Consider the following 18,161-nt stretch of genomic DNA (forward strand, 5'->3'; position numbering starts at 1 on the left):
AGTCCTCACAGAAACAGGAGCAGAAGAGGTTCCTGAAACAGGATGCCAAGCAGCGTGTAGGGTAGTGCTCGCTCCGAGTATGGTGAGGGCTTCTAACAAGGCATGCTAGATTCATTTTGCTTTATTTATTAAAATGGGACACTGTCCAATTCAAGCTGTGCACTAAAATGTTGATGGATTTAGCATTGAATCTAAAATACATTGGTTTTCAAGAGGCAGCGAAATAGGAAACACTGAAGTTTGTCTTTTAATTCCGACACTCTGTTGCCATGGAACCACGTTTAACATGAGTGAAACCATCCTTGCTTTAACATCAGGTAACCTTGCCAGGAAAACGCAGAGCTTCATCTAGGCGCACACTGCATCAGTTTATGAAAGGCGGTGAAACTCTTGTGAGTGTGGAGGGGGCAGTGTGTGGACCTCTTACCACTGCAGACAGGCTGGGGATGAGCTTGACAGAGTTCTTTACTTCTTCCTCCGTCACCTCCACCACAGTGCAGTGCTCCTCCTCTCTGGGCAGGGGCTCAGTGTTGCCGCGGGTCACCCAGTGGTGCAGCTGCAAAGAAAGCGCAGACACCTGCTACCGAGCGCCAACAGAACAACACTGGGGAGCTTTTTTGAAATAAGCGCTATCATTTGGATGGAAGATGAGAGATGCCTGAAAGAAACCAAGCAAAACTAAAGTGCACCAGGCATATCTGGACGTCCCTGGTTAATAATACCTTCCTGGTAAGGGCTTTCTGTTCTTCTTCTGCCGTGCTTTTGGTGGGACAGATTCTGAGAATCCTGTTATCAAGATGATTTAAGGGCTCTTCACTGCAGCATTGTGGCTACGACTAAACATGAGCCTTACCAACATGTGGAGATATTTAATAGAAAATAAACAGAAATGGCTGTTTTAAATCCCAAATAAACAGAGCCTGACATGTCAAAAAAGCTTACCCTTGAACATTCAAGATTTTGGGGGGGTTAATATATACCATTCACAAGCTAGAGACATGAAAATCAGTCCTAATCATGCTGTCAATATCAGAAAAATGTAGGCCTATAGCAAAAGGCAGCAATGCTCGAGCCAGCGAGTTCTTCCATACCTTTATTTCAGGAATGCTTATCCGAGTGTCTGGATTTTTGTCCAGCATTCGCAGGATGAGGTCCTTCAGCTCCTCACTGATAGCTGGCCTGTGAATAGAATGGAACATTGACCCAACAAAACATCGATAAAGGTCACCACCCCCACTAAAACCAAACACGTGGAATGAGGTAGACAGATACTTGAACTGGCAGTAAGAAGGGCCTGTGACGACTGAAAATTAATGACGAGATTCTGGAATACTGAGAGGATGGAAAGTGAGCTCATGGGTGGAAAAACATCACTCTGTTTCTGTAGGGATTTTCCAGCACTATGTGCCCTTATTTTACCTCTCTTTGAGTGTTTTCACTACATGGCCTGCATCTGATGTCTGCAGTGTTTATGAAAACACTTGCTGCCGTTTCTAACTGTTTCTAATTTTGTTCGTTGTGCAGGTTTAGACTTCTCTAGAATTAGCAGCTTTTTTTCCTTTCTGAGTTGTGTTAATCTTAAACAACCAGCTTTTCTTAAGGCAAGACAGTTTTGTTTGGGGTGTATAGTAACATAATGTATAGAAATGAAAATTCCCCCAAGAAACAATGTCTACTGCCTTTCGGGATTACGTAAATTTCCAAACTGGACTTTTGAAGAATTTGCAGAAGAATAAAAACTCACACAACTTTAAGATCTTGGTTTTCAGCTGTTAAAAGCTCAGCATTGAAAATTGACTCACGTTTCAGGAAACACCACAGATTTAGTCCTGATCTTGTTGTGCAATGCCAGGATGTATTCATCTATAAAAGGACACTAAAAATAAAAAGAACATAACCTAAGAAAAAGCAGAATTCTTTCCAAAATAAAATCCATTACTTTAAACAGCTGCTTCATACAATCAAAAAACACACAGAGAGTTCCCACATTTTGCATCAATGTAGCAATGTCTCTTTCCAATGTTGGTAACATCTATATCATTGTTGTAATTTCTTTATTTTTTAAATCAACACTATAGATAAGAAAAATTAATCTCAAATTACATGCTATGGAAACCTAAAAATAGCAAGGGCTGTATTTTTTATTTTAGTCGGTTCATTCCAAGTAGGAAACATTGGTAAATTTGCAATATACAGTATCAGTCCTGTGGATACATCTATATAAATCTTGCTATTAAAGTAAACATTCAAGTTCTGCCACAGATCTTAATGATAAGTGCTCTTTGTAGTAGGAAAGGAAATTAGTGTGGTGGACAAACCGCTCCTTACTGTGCCCAAGTTTGGAGTACATACTGTATGTTCTCAGCAAAGCGGGCAAATTAAGTCTCGCAGTAGCAAAAACATCAGCATGGATCACTTGCCTTCCCAAACACGAAACAGTAGAGAGTCACTCCCATGGCCCACACATCCAGAGCCTGAAAAACACGAATGCCTGGTAAGCAAATGAGGTACAATCCATAAAAATAATCTATAACAGCAGTAATGCGAGACAACAGAGTCCTGTTGTGGTATGAAAGAAACACAGGAGACCTGGATATATCAGAAGGATACCACCTCCGACTGCGCAGTTCCCCGTCACCAAATTGGGGAAATGTTTTGGAAATTCAGGTTCACAAGGAAGAGTGCAACCTACGGGTTGGTTTCCTTGGAGGTCTCCCAGGCCCAACCTTGCTTAGCTTCCGAGATGTGATGGGAAATTGGTACAAGTTGGTAATGCTGCTCTATAGCCTCTGTGACCCTCAGCAAGAACTAGAGGCTTTAAGATCACAGATAGATTCTCCACATATACTTCAAACACTTACTGCAAGGGTCACCTGGGGCAGGAACATGGAACACTTGGATAGTTAAAAAAAATCCCACAGGAACCTACTGTATAGATTACATTCCTTGTCCTGCTTCAGTCCAAAACATAAAGAAGCATTCCGATGGAGTAACACACAATGGTCTGTTCAAGGCTTTGAATCAGGAACGGACTGCTTTCTGGGCCACTGAGAGACTCTGGTGCCATACTGTGTAAAGACGTCAGCCCTTCTTGCATTTCTTAATGGTCTTTCAGTCTGCTCCTTGCCTTTTATACTCCACCCAGGCAGCTGCTTGAAGAGAGCTGCTGCCATTTTGATTGATGGAGTGTGCCGAAGCAATCCTCAGGCAGGAATTAACCTCTCGATCCTCCGTCTAATAACAGAGTGGGCTACCTACTGAGAAACCCCAATCCAGCTACGCTCTGCACCAAGTCATTTTCTAATATGCGAAAAACAAAAATAAATCAGTGGTTAGGCATTTCGGCCAAAGAATTTTCTGCAGCTAAAAAAACTGAACGATACTGTTTTTAATCAGATTTTCTGAAGCAATGCTACTCATTATTTCTAAAAGAAAAGTGTGTTGGCTGACAGTGAGATGGGTACCACAGGATACTGTGAAGACTAATTATTGGAGAACAGTAACAAACATGAAATGGATGATCTTTCAGTGGTCATGTAAGGAAAAATAATCTCTAACACCGTGGGTTCTCAATCGTGTTCATGGGGACCCACACACCTGCTAATTACTGTTCTACCTGATCACTATATTAAATAATTGAATTATTTGTTTTCAGTTCCTAAACATGTACAGTAGGAGGCTGCTTTTTAACTATTGCATTTCATAAGTAAAGTAACCTGCAAACGTTCCAACCAAGTAACCTATTGGTTTGAAATTCAATTCATTTAAGTAAAGAATTCAGCTGCACTGAAAACAAGCAGGTGTTGGGGTTGTTAGGACAAGGATTGGGAACCCCTGTTTAAACAGCCACTTGCTGTTTAAGGAATATAAAAGGTTTTCTTTGACAATAACACTTCAGACATACTGCCCCTTTATTAAGCCTAATCTTAATAATTTCCCCGGGGACAATATACATTCATTCACAATTTCTGAAGGCTTTGTCCCTGTTGCAATGGTATCCACTTTTTAATTCTTCAACAGCAACAACAAGAACAATATAACACAGCCTGTAGATTTAAACAACCATATATTTTAAAAAGTAAACAGCACTGCACGATTTTGAAATAACCCACGATGCCGAAATGAAAACAACCATAGCTGCAGATCATATCCTTACTGTGCAGAGCTGTGGGCAGCAGAGGGCTCATTATTGATTTGAGAGTGTGAGATTCGGTACTGCAGCTGACAGTGCAATGGTGACGGATGAGCATGCCGAACAATGTAGGGCAGCTTCCACTGTGATCAATGAGATTTTAAAACCAATCAAGTGACTGAACAGAACAGGAGAGAGAGGATAAGTGAGTCAGGTTACAGTCACAAAGAGAGAGCAAGCAGATCTACTGTATATGAGGCAGCCTAGACTGAATTTTGTCACCTCCATATTCTGTATAAGTGTTCCTGTTCCATATCAAGCTCTATGGTAGCTTTAGCTTGGGAAATCTCTTTTCCCAAATCTCCTTTTAATTTTAGGAATCAAAGGCAGCGTTTCCTTTCCCCTAGTCTCTTTGTACAGCTTTCAGTTCCTAGTCGCATCTGTGGTGCAGTGGTGGAGTTTAGCCCGGAGTTTTGCACTTGTGAGCTTTATCAGTCCCTGGCGTGTGAAGATACTTCTGCTAACGTGCCACAGCATCTCAAGGTCACAACGGACACCAACCCGACTGCACTGCCACAGCTTACCCATTTCACAGGAAGCAGCGCTGTCAGAAAATTAATCACCCAATTGTTATTCAGAAAACACAACTCATGTGGCATGGAATAGGAATTTAAAACAACTGACCCAGGAAGGTTCTAGTGCAAGCAGATGTGCATAAATACTGTACTGTATATGTGGGTTATCATTTTTAGAAGGCATTAGGCTCAGCATTGTACTCATCTAGCCACATAAGACATGGTGAAAGACCCTTGAAGATGTTCATTTCTCAGTCAAAGCAGCCTAAGGATGGGATTCTATTGGGCCCCATCAGAAGAACAGTTTATCTGCTAACATCTAATAATAATTCATATTAATTTCTTGTATCAGCTGGTTACAGGGCACCTCACTTCTTATCACAGGGTCCTCAGCTCCTGTCAGGAGTGAGAGATTTTCCATGGCTCCTCAAGGCAAACGCATTCCAGGGCTGTTAGAAACTATGTATTAAATCTTTTTTTATGATCATTCATTTGGCCGACGCTTTTATCCAAAGTGACTTGCGACGCTTACAATGTTCTAGATTTTTTTTTTTAACCACAGATTTCTGCCACCCCTTTAAAAAGCTGGGGTTGCCATGGCTCCCAGGGTCAACTAGAAACAGGGCCTCCACCTGGAACAAGAACTCACAAGCCTTCATTCAGGAGTCCGCAGCTCTGCCCAGACACCCCCATGGTTGACCCCTTTCAAACAGGCAACTTCAATTATTGCACAATGTATTTAGTTTTACTGCTTGTTCAGGAATTACATCAAGACAAATACTGCACTGTCTCTAAGGCTGCTCCAGCTGTTCTGGCAGCAGTGCCAGCCTGGGTCTAGCTGATAGTGGGGCTGTAGGTATGTGCCATGACCTGCTAACAAGTATCTCCCCCTCAACAGATAGCTAAACCCCTCGTAATTCACAGCCAGAATCAAGAGGAGCCACTTAAGCCACACTGAGAGCAACAGTTTCAGTGTAGCACAAGTAGTCTTTTCAAATCACACTTTTCAAAACCAATTAGAGTGAAAGAAGAATCCATCCTGTATTACAGTATAGTCAAGTTTTTCTACCTCACATCAGGGGTTGACTTTTCATGCAAGCTGTGAGTCCACTCACTATTAAAACTCTGCAAGCTCATTGGGTTTCCGGGTGCCCCGGCTTCCTCCCACAGTCTCACAGTCCCACACTTCCAGGCATGCTGGAAGGTTAATTGTCTTCTGGGAAAATATTGCCCTGCTGTGCATGCGTGCATGTTTGTATCTAAGTCTGCCCTGTGACGGACTGGTGTCCCATCCAGGATGTATCCTGCCTTGCACCCACTACTCCAACTTCCCTGCAACCCTCTGCAGGATAAAGTGGTTAGAAAACGGATGGATGGATATTCATTTCTTTCACACATTGCTCATCATGTGAAGAATTTGTTTCTGAATTATTTGATTTAAAGTAAGGCTTCCCCCCACGAGCAATGTTTGCAAATTAATCAATCTTTTGTTACACAAGATCTTTTTAAACCAATTGTGCATCCAGCTCAATATATTGTTTTCACTAATTTACATCAGAAAGTACAGAATCTCAACAACTTTGGGTGTACATTCTTCTAGCTTTTTTTTCCCCGATATGCTCATCTCTCATCTGATGAAGCTGATTTAGTTGGACTTTTCTTAAATGTATGTATGTGTGACTTCATATTGAAAGGCAGTGACTCCTGTTGTGTTGATTTGCTCCATGAAGTTAAAAATAGTAAGACACCTATATAATAATTTCATGATGCAAAAACAAGGTGGATCTCTTAGGTTTCCAAAGTCAATTCATTACACTGCAAACCTGCAGCACGGTCTCAAATCATGCTTAAGTATTGTCACCGATTCCATGTGACTGTTACCATAGCAATCTTACCAGGGCTGTTTCAGCACCGAGGTTACAACGGTAGAAATGATGTTTTTATTTGTACAAGAAAAGGAACAGGACTTATAAAGGACTCACTGGAAGCAAGCTAGCTTGAGTGCTCGAGTTACTGCTCCCCTGGTCATGCGAAAAAAAGAGACCAGCAGGCAAATGAAATTAAAAATGAAAAAAACAGAACTTCTACTTCCTTTTTCTTGGTACTTTGTTCTCTCTCATTGTGTAATGTACTGAATGTAAAATATCTATACAAAGGTTTAACACTACATATAACAAATCTCAGTTACCATGTAAGAATGCTATTAATGCAAGTTCAACACCAGGAATTCTGTCTAGGTCTGACAAACTACAGTATATTCTCTGTTTTGAGCTCCCTGCACTGGCTTCCTGTTGAATGTTGAACAAGATAATGCTCTTGATTTCAAAGACCCTCACACTTCCCTTGTATTTCTGTTCACCTGAAAATGCACACCCCTAGCTACACTTTGTGAGGCAGAGCCTTCTGCTATGCACCTCGGCTGTGTAACACTTCCCTGTGAGATCAGGAATTTGGAGTTTTCTTTCATCATCTTTCAATTTCACAAATTACAGTACTTGTCTTAACTGGCATTCATACAGAGTGTATAATGTGTGTTATCTGCTATATGTTGATGTTTGATTCTTTTGTCTCTGTTTTACAGATTTTAAGGTACGGTGCTTTACATTTTTTGTGAATGTCGCTTTATCTAAAAAGAACTGAAGATGGGTTTCAGAAATTTAAGTTTGTTCACGAGTGAATGTTTTTCCTGTCTGTTCTTTAAGATATGATTTGCCACCACTCCCAGAAGCCCAGCACATATGTACTATTCAAAGTGCCCAGTATGTCTCAAAAATCACAAAACTAGTTTCTTAATGAAAGGTGAGCAACTATCTCCTGGGTTACAGAAACATCCAAGCCGTGTATCAGCTGGTGCTCTTTCATCAAGGGTTTAACCCTGCTGGATCTAAAGAAGCAGAGGCCCTCTTGCCTTCCCACTGAAGCTCTTGCGGTGATCTGTGAGGGTCTCTGGAGCCATGAACGCTGGGGTCCCTGCCGTGCTGGACAGCAATGCATCGTTCCCCTCAAACTGGTTACTGACTCCAAAATCGGCAATCTTCACGTGCCCATCATCTCCAAGGAGAAGGTTGGAGGGCTTGATATCCCTGTGGACGATCTTCTGGTAGTGCACTGAGAGGAAGAACACACATACTCCATATTAACTTTGACACAGCAGGACCAATTTACACTCCTCTCTTCCTGCAGGTCTAAAGACGTATTTAAGATCCTAACAAGTTAAGACCTGGCCAAAGGAACATTATCATTTCTTTGCAAAACCAGTTGAACCCTGTATCCGCACACGGGGAGAAGGAGGAAGTGAAGGCAGCCACTGGCCTTTTAACATGTGATGAGGAACAAGATATCCCTGTGTAGGAGGTTCAGCACGAACAGCTCCCTGACAGCCCCGCAGAAGGCCACAGGGGGTGCTGCGTTTCCTGGATGACTACTTGGAGGCTCATTGCATTTGCATGCAATCATTGGGGAATTCCCAGTCACAGCCAGCTAGTGACACAGGCTTGAACCCATGATCATCGAGCTCAATCTGCGCTTGGGGCGAGCACCCGTACTAGTTAAAACACTAGAGAGTCACCGTTGTGATCTATTTAAGAAATAACTGGCTCAAGAAAGTAATTATGAGGTCAGCTATAAAAAGAAAACTTGCAGGATTCAAAGGCTGGAGCTGAGGTCTCTCAGGTCGGGTTGTTCTAACACAAGAAAACAGTTTTTCCATGTGCAGATATTCTGGAAAACATACACCAGTAATCTTACCAAACGTTTTCTTTATCCTTAACAGAAAAGCCTTCCTGGTCTTAGAGAACGGTACAGAGCAGTTAAACAGGCACTGTTTTGAAACAGTTTTAAAAACACACAGGGCTCAACTCATTGTTTTAGGTCAGTACAAGATTCCTTTCAACAAGATCAACAAAATTTATAATCCCTTTAACTAATACTTTTATAATACAAATACATGTTAAAACACCCAGACTTCCATCCAAGTTTATTTCCTTTAGGTTACAACATGCTACAAATTAGCATTTTACTGACACACATTGAATTATTCATTTTACACATGGACCACTGAGCAACAGTTAACCTTTACAGTAAATTGATCAAAACCGGCTGGAACAGATCGTAGCTGACGCTTTTGTTGAAAAGACAACTCTCTGTGAGCACAGAATAAACTGGGGCTCTTGCCTGGATGAATAGCTGTTTTCAGTGAAAACAAAGCTGCAAACCGGAAAGCTGTTTCCTACGATCGTCTCCAAAGTCTTCTGAAGTGGGTTTGCAATGTGGCAGGATAATCCTGCTGACAGCTGATTTGGTAATGCTATGCTAATAAAATTCAGCTGCGTCTCGCTAATATGCCCGATAAGTTGTAAACATTTTCCTTGGAGTTTACAAGACTGTAAACACCTACTATATCTCATTCAATCTTCTGTCCCACTCTCCTATTGCATTTACATGGAATAACTATACTTTAACTGCAGCTTGGCAATAAAACCCTAAAGTGAAGAAGAAGGGATTTTTAGACAGGCTTCATCAACGGTTTTTGACAGGAATTTCTACAAGATGTGAGTGTTCACACATCATTTAGAGTCTATGATGAACTGCATGTGTAGAGTTCTTCCCCACTTTGTACTTCTTTTGTGTAAATATAGTACATTACACTTCAGAGAAGAGTCCCTGTTATTCAACCTACAGGAGGATTTAGTGAGAAACAGAGATGTCATCATTACATGTTAAAATCTCTCTGGTTGTAAATGGCCTTGTAGAAGGATCTTACATACTGTATAGCATTGAACTCAAGACCCAAGAGCTGTGAGGCAGCAGTGCTACCTGCCTGAATGCTGCCAAGGGTCACAGCCACATTGTATATGTACAGGCATTTTAAGGACGTGTTTATCTGAGGTGCAGGGCCATAGAAAGAATGATACAGTGTGAACCCTGTGATAACATGACTCATTGTAGAAGCTTTCAAGATACCACTTGCTGCAAATGGGCTCCTTTGAAAACTGAAAAGAAAAGCAGCTTGATCGACTCACAGTATTCAATGCCCAGGACGATGTCTCTGAAGTAGATCCTGGCCTGCTCTTCAGTTAAAGGGCTCTCTGTTGGTACCTCCATCACTGGGCTGAAATCCAAGATAGACAAGATAACAGCCCAAAGGCATGGAAAGTGAAGAATAAGGACAAATCTGCCCGCTAAACACCACTGAACTGAAGCCAAGACATATCTGCATTCTGTCGATGTCTGGAAGAAATGGACACATCACAGACATGGGTTTTTTGTGTCTCAGGCACTCTGGAAATGTTCCAGTTCACACAGTGACGAGAGTTTTCTTAGCGAAAAAACTATTCTGAAGAATTGGTCAGAGCATGCAATTTCTTTTTCTTGTGTTTGATAAGGAAATGTATAAGATATGTTTCTCCACCTTTTTTCTTCTTCTTACAGTCTTTAATTAAAATCCAGTAATCCAATTCATTTGAATGTTTGGTGCCAAATTCTATCCCTCAGTCACCTTCACCAATTAACTTCTCTGCTTATTTTACTATTAATTCACATTGTTTCCGACAGAATGCTCAATGGTAAATGAAATATGCAGAGGGGCTATGAAAACAAATTGTCAAATGACAATTCAGCAACATAATATTACGTATTACATAAGCCAAAAGCAAAACTTTTGATTTATTGAATGCTATTAGGGAAGCACAGTTTAATTGTTTAGAAAAAGGACATACCCTTTTCTCATCAGTTCAAATGCTGAAAAAGAAAAAAAGCTCACATTACAATTTCATGGAAAATAACAGTGTGACCAACATTTTCTCAGTCTATTAACTAAAATACACAAGGTATTTAAATGTGTCAAACTAAAACAGCTTTTGTTTTCCAGTAACAGATCATTTAAGGATACAAAAGCAAATATTTGTAGGCTGGTAATGACATCAGTGTGCAATGCAATTCTCCTTCAATTGACATAAACCCTTCTTTCAATGAATTCATTTTTTTGTCTGATGCTTTCACCTAAAACGACTAATATTTGACTAAGTGAATTGCCTTGTTCAATGGTACAGCAGCAAGGCGTAACACAGGACTGTAACCCACAAACTTGTATGAACCCAAGGCCCTAACCCCTCCTCCACACTGCTTGTTTTGACAGGCTCAGTAAAGTTTATAGCCTGTCAAATAAAAGTAGACTAGTCACCTTGGAGAGTATCTATAAATCTCTCTCTATCTATTGGGTAAAGGCATTACAATGTAGAGACTACTTATATTCATTAAAAAAATTACAAATTGGTAAGGGATAAAAAGAAAATAGTTGGTTCTGAGCTTGTACACATACAGTCTGTAGGACAGCTGTAGCACCTTGGATTTCTTGTTTTAGAACTCATGATAAATTTGTACACCTGGTTATTCTGTTACCTTTCTTACCAGGATAATTTGAAATGCACATCTACTTCATGAAAAAATCAGAGTAACTTCTTACAGATATAATCCTTTTGTCATGGCTAATCCATGATTGACCCATAACTAACCCATGATATAACACATGAAAGTACAGTGAGCATCTTGGAGGTTTTGTTTCCAATATATAAGCTGTTGGAGTGAAGGATCATCGTTTACCAAAATGGGAAACAACACCAGTCATTGCTGAACTCAACACTGTGCTGAAACTCATCCAGTTTGCATTTTTACCAAATGGTTAAAGCATCAGACAGCACAAATAGAGATGTTCACTAACCCATATGCAGGTTATCTTCAGAAGGGTCATCAAGCACCTGGAACAGAAGATGAAAACATCCAGTAAAACAGAAGCTTTAACCATGATGAGCTCACAATGACTTCAAATCAATGGTAATGGTTCAAATTAATTTTAATACTATTAAAACCTATGATGAAGATGTAACAATTTTAATTATTGCTAACATACAGAATACCCTTTTAAACATAGAATATTGACGTTAAATTATGCACCACTTTCTCTGCTTTCAGGACTTTGAATGACGTGCTCATCCCCAAATGATATGGAAGCATATGGGGTTTAAGGTATTAACGCTGGCAGGAAATCCAACGGAAGTCCACTTTGCGAATTTCATCATGCCGGCAATTTACACTGCCTTAAAGACATCACTCAAGCCCCTCTCTGCACTCTCTGCAGGCCTATGGATGACTTAATGACTTTCTGATTACGTCACAGACTGTCCACTATTGAGGAAACCACTAATGAGGCCACAAGAGGAACTTATGGGCAATTTCTCATTTTCAGTCAAATGTCTTAAAGTTCTGCTCCAGAAAAGCATGATTGTTTTTTTTTTTAACTCTGCAGGACATGTTCTTTTCTTCATTATCAACTGCTGTTTCCTACTTTCTCTGTTTCTCTGTGGTCAGGCCTTCTGCCTTTCAATGGGCAATGCACAGTTTTAAAAGTTTTTACTTTTAGTGCCTTTCATTATTTCTGATTTTGACATGTTTTATGCCTAGGCCCCCGGTGACGTATTAATTGATTTGCAAGCCATATGGCAATCTTGAAGGTTGCAAGGAGAGTGCAAACTATAAGGTTAGTCCAATGAAAGCTTGTCCAGGTAGGTGCAGTGGCAGGGAGCCAAATGGATCTCCAAGGTAGCCAGGATGGGCAAAAGTTGGGACAAAATCCTGTAAGAATCGGTTCCAGCACAAAGAATTTGCGAGAGCCCTAGCTGGCCTCCACTGAACAGGAGGATCGGCCCCTCAAATTGAAATACTTGGAGGCAGACTGCTCGTGGATCAGCTATAATCACAGATCTGATCTGCCATGTATTCCAGATTGCCAGCTACAGACCTCCATAACATCGGACCACACAGGCTACATCAGAACCGCCATCCACTGGCGTGAGCCTTGTAAATAAAAAGATCAAAAAGAACACAAAAAGGTCACAAAGAAGAGGAGGCCAATTGGCATATCAACAGTAGCTCCTTTGGTAGTTAGAAGCTAACTGATCTCAGGATCTCACCCAGCTGTTTCATGAAAGGGGGGGATCAGCTTCAGCAGCCTAGCTGGGGAAGCTTGTTCCATACTCTGACAACCCTCTTCATAAAAATCCCCCCCCAGGTCTTGATTTTAAATACACTTCTAAAACATAAGAAAGTTTACAATTATATACAAACGATCAGCTTCCAGAAATAGAATTGAAGCAGATTGAAGCGGCCTTTGAACACCAATGTTCAGGAGGAGGTGTGGGATGAAAGCACTTGAAACTAGAAAATGTAACCTAAATGCCTAAAGAGACAGTATAATGCTTTATAGCAAAAATGCAGGCTTTCTGAAAGCCAGTTTGAAACACTTCATTGCATGAGTACTGAAGCATGTGCTAATGTAGTGCGAAAAAAACTTTGCAATGTGAACAAATTAAGTTCCGTAATTGTTTCGAGATTTCTCTTGTGTAAAGCAACCTTCCCACACCGCACAGAGGACCTGCTTATCATGAGTTGGTTGGGACCTAAAAGCTGTGCTAATCTGTGATAAGAGTGAGGTCTGATAAGACACCTCAGATCAGAGGAGAGGAACTCGGCAGGAAAGAAAGATAAAGGATTTGCCTCACATGACTTGATGAACTCATCTTCCTTAATGTTTCAGCAATGCAGTGAAAATTGTCAAAACAGTTATCTATTACATTTTATTTTCCCTTTAGCCTCAAAATTAGACAAGAAGACCACAATCTATCAGAGTAGTGCACCAATGGACTAATAAACCTGCCAGTTAATGACCAGGACACAGTGTGGCTCCACTAGCTATGTACAAAGCACACAAATATTTCTGACAACATCACATTTATACACACCCTTTTCAAAGGCACAGAATAACCTCTACATTTTTAGATTTTTCCAAAATAAAAGATTTCCAGAACATCTACAGGGTCATTACTAATATTGCAAACTTCATGACCTTTTTGAGTTTTGGGAAATAAAAGCACAGCTCCTTTAAGCTCATAAAGAGCTGATTAACAGTCTTTAGCAGAGGCTTCTTGCTTAAAATGGATTACATGATCTAAAGAATGTTGCTTAAAGCAGCTTTCTCAAGTATTGGCTCATGTGCGCAAAAAAACATGTGTCTCATAGTCCCTGAAGCCAGAGTTCATAAACCTGCCAAGGATTCAGCCTGGCACGCATTTGTGTCCTAAAGAAATACCACACTCGCATATGAACGGGATTACTTCAGTAAATTTTGTAACCATATAGGATTAACCCTCTACATAGCAGCATAACCCATAAAATCAGATGTCCTCATCTTTGCTCAGAAAACTCACTGACTCAGCCTGTTACCCTATAACATGTTATTTCAAATGCTATATTTTCTTGTCACTATTTTTTCATCTTGTTTTTGCAAAGGCTCCCTGCGTCCTGCATATTAGTTTGAACACCACACACTTGGAAAAATCACTTAACCTTCATACGAGCCTTGGACAGAAGTAAACAAGAAAAAAAAACCTACCAGATCTTAGCAATCATGTTGTGCTAACCTCATTTATGCAACAGATATTTCTATTAACTGTTCCATGCAGAACACCTCCTTAAGGAAAGTATGGTCTCAAAAATCTGATATTCACTCAGGTATGTGCAATAGTAATCAGCAAATAAATCCAAAACACCACTTTGTCAAGTTACAATAGCCATCCATAAGACTTTTATTTTCACTGTGATGGTATTCTTTCCCCTGTTGATGAATTTCCTCCCGGACAGAAATCAATTTTGCTGCCCTCTCAGTGTCACTATCTTCTATCTGACTTCTTCACCAGTGGAAACTCCCAGGATCCAGCTGGAGGGGCAGTGAGCGAGGCACAGCTCAGGCTTAAGGGGGGGGGGGGTCTCTTTCCTACCTCCACCAGCTTGACGATGTTGACATGGTCCAGCTTCTTCAGGATGGCGATTTCCTGGTACACCCTCTCCAAGGGGCCCAGAGCCTTGGGCTGCTCCCCTTGTGCAGCCTTCGCTCCGCGGGGTGGGGGACGACCTGAAAGCACACCCCAAAAAAACTGCATTGGGACACTGTACTGTGTGACACTACAGCAGCCAACTTCTAATGCGTCCTCTGAGCTTCAAGAGATGCATACAATAATGGTCATACAAGGTATTCAAAGTTTGATTGTGAACTGAATTCCATTTTAACTTATTGTAAGGATGCACTTGGCAAGAATATACTGCAATCGATGTAGTGATGGAGTCTGTAACTGGGGAGTTAACCAGCTTTAATAAAAAAAAAAGGTTTGGTCTAATTTATAACTCAGAGCTAAGAAAAAACAGAAGGATGGTGCTTTCCAATACACTAAAAAAACATTTTTGAATGACTCTACAGTGAGGTTTGTGCCACAGTGGTCAAAGGCTGCATACAAGGTGGCTCCCAGTTCAAATCTTCGGGTTTCAGATGAAATGGAAAAAGCTAAGTCTTGTTGTTAGTGACTCTGCCTGCAGCTATTTTTGGGGAGTACTTCACCCCCTTTGGACAGAAATGTCAAATAATTCTAACAGTTATTATCTATATTTTGTCAAGACTTTGCTGGGATATCTAAAGTTGCCTCGACATAACTATGCATTTAAACACTCAGGGGTTCACTACAATAGATTTTTAAGAACTTAAAAAGTCTACTTGGGGAGGAGGTGTGCTTCCAACATGTGAGAAACCTTGACTCAGTCCTATATTTCCAGGGAAAAGTGGAAGAGGGAATTTTTCCCTCTGAACACAGCGAATACGCCCTGGAATTTCACTTTAAAAAAATAATCTGATATCACCTACGTGGAAATCCATACTGCTTCATGAGCTTCTTCTTAGAAACAACTTTCATCGCCTGGGGAAAAAATATAAAATATAGATAAAAGGAGCACAAATGGAAATAAGGCAAGCACTTTCCATAAAAGCCTTGTGGATTTCTTCGTTACTACTGAGTGAGCAGGGAAATGTAATTGCTGAGGCACTAATTAGGAAGAAACCCTCCAATGAGCTGAAGCTGCTGCTGAATTTGTTTTTGCTTGCGAGACGGGAACGTGCGGGACAAGAGAACAGACTGCTCTTTCACACTCCCAGGACACAAGAGGAAATGGAGGCAGTTGGGCTGATGCTACATCTGGTACACAGCTTCCAGCCTCATGCAGCAGACTACAGTATGCCGGAGCCACCCTCCTGCGCTCAGGGAGAAATAAACAGGGCCCCCAGGAGGACAGGCAGGCAGCAACTCCCAACTGGCAATCCTCTGAAGCTCAGCAGGTGTGAGCCTGGCCAGTACCTGGATGAGAGACCTCCTGGGAAAGCTAAGGCTGTTGCTGGAAGAAGAGTTAGGGCTCACCCTGCGGTCTGTGTGGGTCCTATTGCCCCAGTATAGTGATGGGGACTCTATACTGTAGGAAAGGTGTCATCTTTCAGATGAGAAATAAAACAGAGGTCCTTACAAATCCCTTGTGGTCATTACAAATCCTAGGGCGTCTCTCAAAAAGAGTAGAGGTGTTACTCTGGTGTCCTGGCCAAATTTCCCCTTGGCTTCTACCAATCACGATGATGAGTTACTAGTTACTTCCTGCCCCCAGCATATTTAAGTATCCTTATATATGTAAGGCTCTATATTTATTAAAACTACTGTAGTTTTGATTGATTTCATGTCAAGTATAATATCACCACCCAAAACATTTTGTCATAAAACTACCAAATGTTTTAGGCACAGCAGTAATTATTTTCTTTTGGTAGTTTGCTAATTACAGATTGCCAATTCGTTGCACCAAAAAGAGCTACTAATGCAAAAAAGGAATTAACCTCCAGAACTAATATGGAAACTCTCCAAGAGCTGGTTCTCGGATGATCACCTCTGCTCTGAGGCTGCTCATCAGTGCACTCATCTGAGAGGCTGTTGGAGGCTCTCCAACAAGATTAGGCCGCGAAAAAACTGCATAAATGTCCTCATGAAGAAGATGTTTTAGTTTCAGTTTAGTTTGGAATAAATCTTTTACCCATAAAATTACAAAAGATGTCAGAATCATCACAGGCTGTATGGATCATATGTGAAAGCAACGTATAAAAGACACTAAACTGTTTTTGCACAAAGGTTTACACATAAAAAAGGTTGATTCCTCCCTTCCACCCCCTTATATGAATGCCTGTAACAAAGGTTTCCTTATTCAAGCTGGGGCATTAGAAAATAATGAGCTGTTTCTCCCATGCACCTGCAGAACCTATTTTTAATTAACAGAATGAAGAATAAAGTCCGGGAGCAGTTTAACCATCCCTTTTAAAATGTATATATGCTATTAGAGCAAAATATATGAATACATAAATGGAAAATCTAAAAAAACAGGTTTCCATTTGAGGCAATATTTCTTAAAAATAAGGCTAGGGCTCTTGACTCCAGACAGCCTTAATTCTTCATGAAATATTAGCACTAAGGAAAGGAAAAAAGCCAGCAGGGGCTCATGATTTTTAAAGATGTTCCTTTCTGCGAAGCATGCAAGAGCGATTGGCAAGAATAACAGTCTTAAGAGAGTTTGGGTTCCAGAAGCCATTGAGGGGAATCACAATGGAAAACGCCCCATGTCCACAGAAGTCCAACGTGCCATCACGTGGCATCACATAGGACAGATGCTACTGTATTCCCGGAGGGGCTCTGAAGTCTTAAAGGAACGTGGACTTCAGAAAGAACAGGAGAACGGGACAGCTTGCCTGATGTGAGAGGCACATTTCTCATGTTTACATTAAAAAAAGGTTTGGCTGCTATGCAGGATGATAGAGAAAGGGCTGGAAAAAACACTTAACACTCGAGTACACATATGTTGCTGTTACTAGGCTACACCATCACTTCAAAATCCAAAGAAACCATAGCATATAGCAATAGAAAGGCAGTGGGAATAGCCTAAAGAGGAAGAGAAGACATCAGATTAACCAGTTCAGTAGCCCATTTCCTACCGTTAATATTACCTTTTGAGTTGGTATTTACAGTGGTTGGTTATTTTTTTAATCTTGTGAAGGCCAACTGATGCTTATAACTCAGCAACTGCATTTGACATTGAAGATGTTTTATGGAGCGATAGTACTGAGTTTGTGCGTCTCTGTGAATGCACAGTATGCGAGGCATGCTGCACATAAAACCCATTTTTCCAATGAAAATCTACTGTATCAAACTGATAAATGGTAAGGTTTAGGAATCAATTTACTTATATGTGTATTTCTTTATGGCCAACATCCATATGTCAAGGCAAGGAATCACACAAACGAAAGATCAGTAAGTATAAGGAATGATAATGTTGCCTTCGAACAGCCTTATAGAGTAAATGCCAAAAGTAATTTGTTTTCTATAATGACCACCAGCACTGCTATTCTAATTATCTATTTCTAGTAAAGCTATTATTATTTCCAAATAGGTTCCTCCTGATTTATTGGATGCAAACATAAAAATATCTTTTTGCCTACTTAAAATCCAGTATGCCCGGAAACTTCAACACCGTTTTGGCATCTCTTTAGGGAT

The 18,161-nt window shown here is 40.7% G+C and overlaps 1 protein-coding gene across 6 annotated transcripts in view; it reads right to left on the bottom strand.

The window, feature by feature from the left end:
• The window catches only part of camkk1a (calcium/calmodulin-dependent protein kinase kinase 1, alpha a), a 72,354-nt gene that overhangs the window by 15,277 nt on the left and 38,916 nt on the right, over window positions 1–18,161 (bottom strand). For all 6 annotated transcript variants that reach the window (XM_069184203.1, XM_069184202.1, XM_069184201.1 and 3 more), the window contains exons 6-15: window positions 15,452–15,503; window positions 14,538–14,671; window positions 11,426–11,462; window positions 10,425–10,446; window positions 9,729–9,817; window positions 7,616–7,815; window positions 2,421–2,474; window positions 1,803–1,876; window positions 1,092–1,179; window positions 428–556 (exon numbers count right to left, since the gene is read on the bottom strand). In XM_069184203.1, coding sequence (XP_069040304.1) covers window positions 428–556; window positions 1,092–1,179; window positions 1,803–1,876; window positions 2,421–2,474; window positions 7,616–7,815; window positions 9,729–9,817; window positions 10,425–10,446; window positions 11,426–11,462; window positions 14,538–14,671; window positions 15,452–15,503 — 879 coding nt within the window. The remainder of the gene's footprint in view (window positions 1–427; window positions 557–1,091; window positions 1,180–1,802; window positions 1,877–2,420; window positions 2,475–7,615; window positions 7,816–9,728; window positions 9,818–10,424; window positions 10,447–11,425; window positions 11,463–14,537; window positions 14,672–15,451; window positions 15,504–18,161) is intronic.

The sequence above is a fragment of the Lepisosteus oculatus genome, chromosome 26 (genome assembly GCF_040954835.1).
Source record: "Lepisosteus oculatus isolate fLepOcu1 chromosome 26, fLepOcu1.hap2, whole genome shotgun sequence".
Taxonomy (NCBI): Eukaryota; Metazoa; Chordata; class Actinopteri; order Semionotiformes; family Lepisosteidae; genus Lepisosteus; species Lepisosteus oculatus.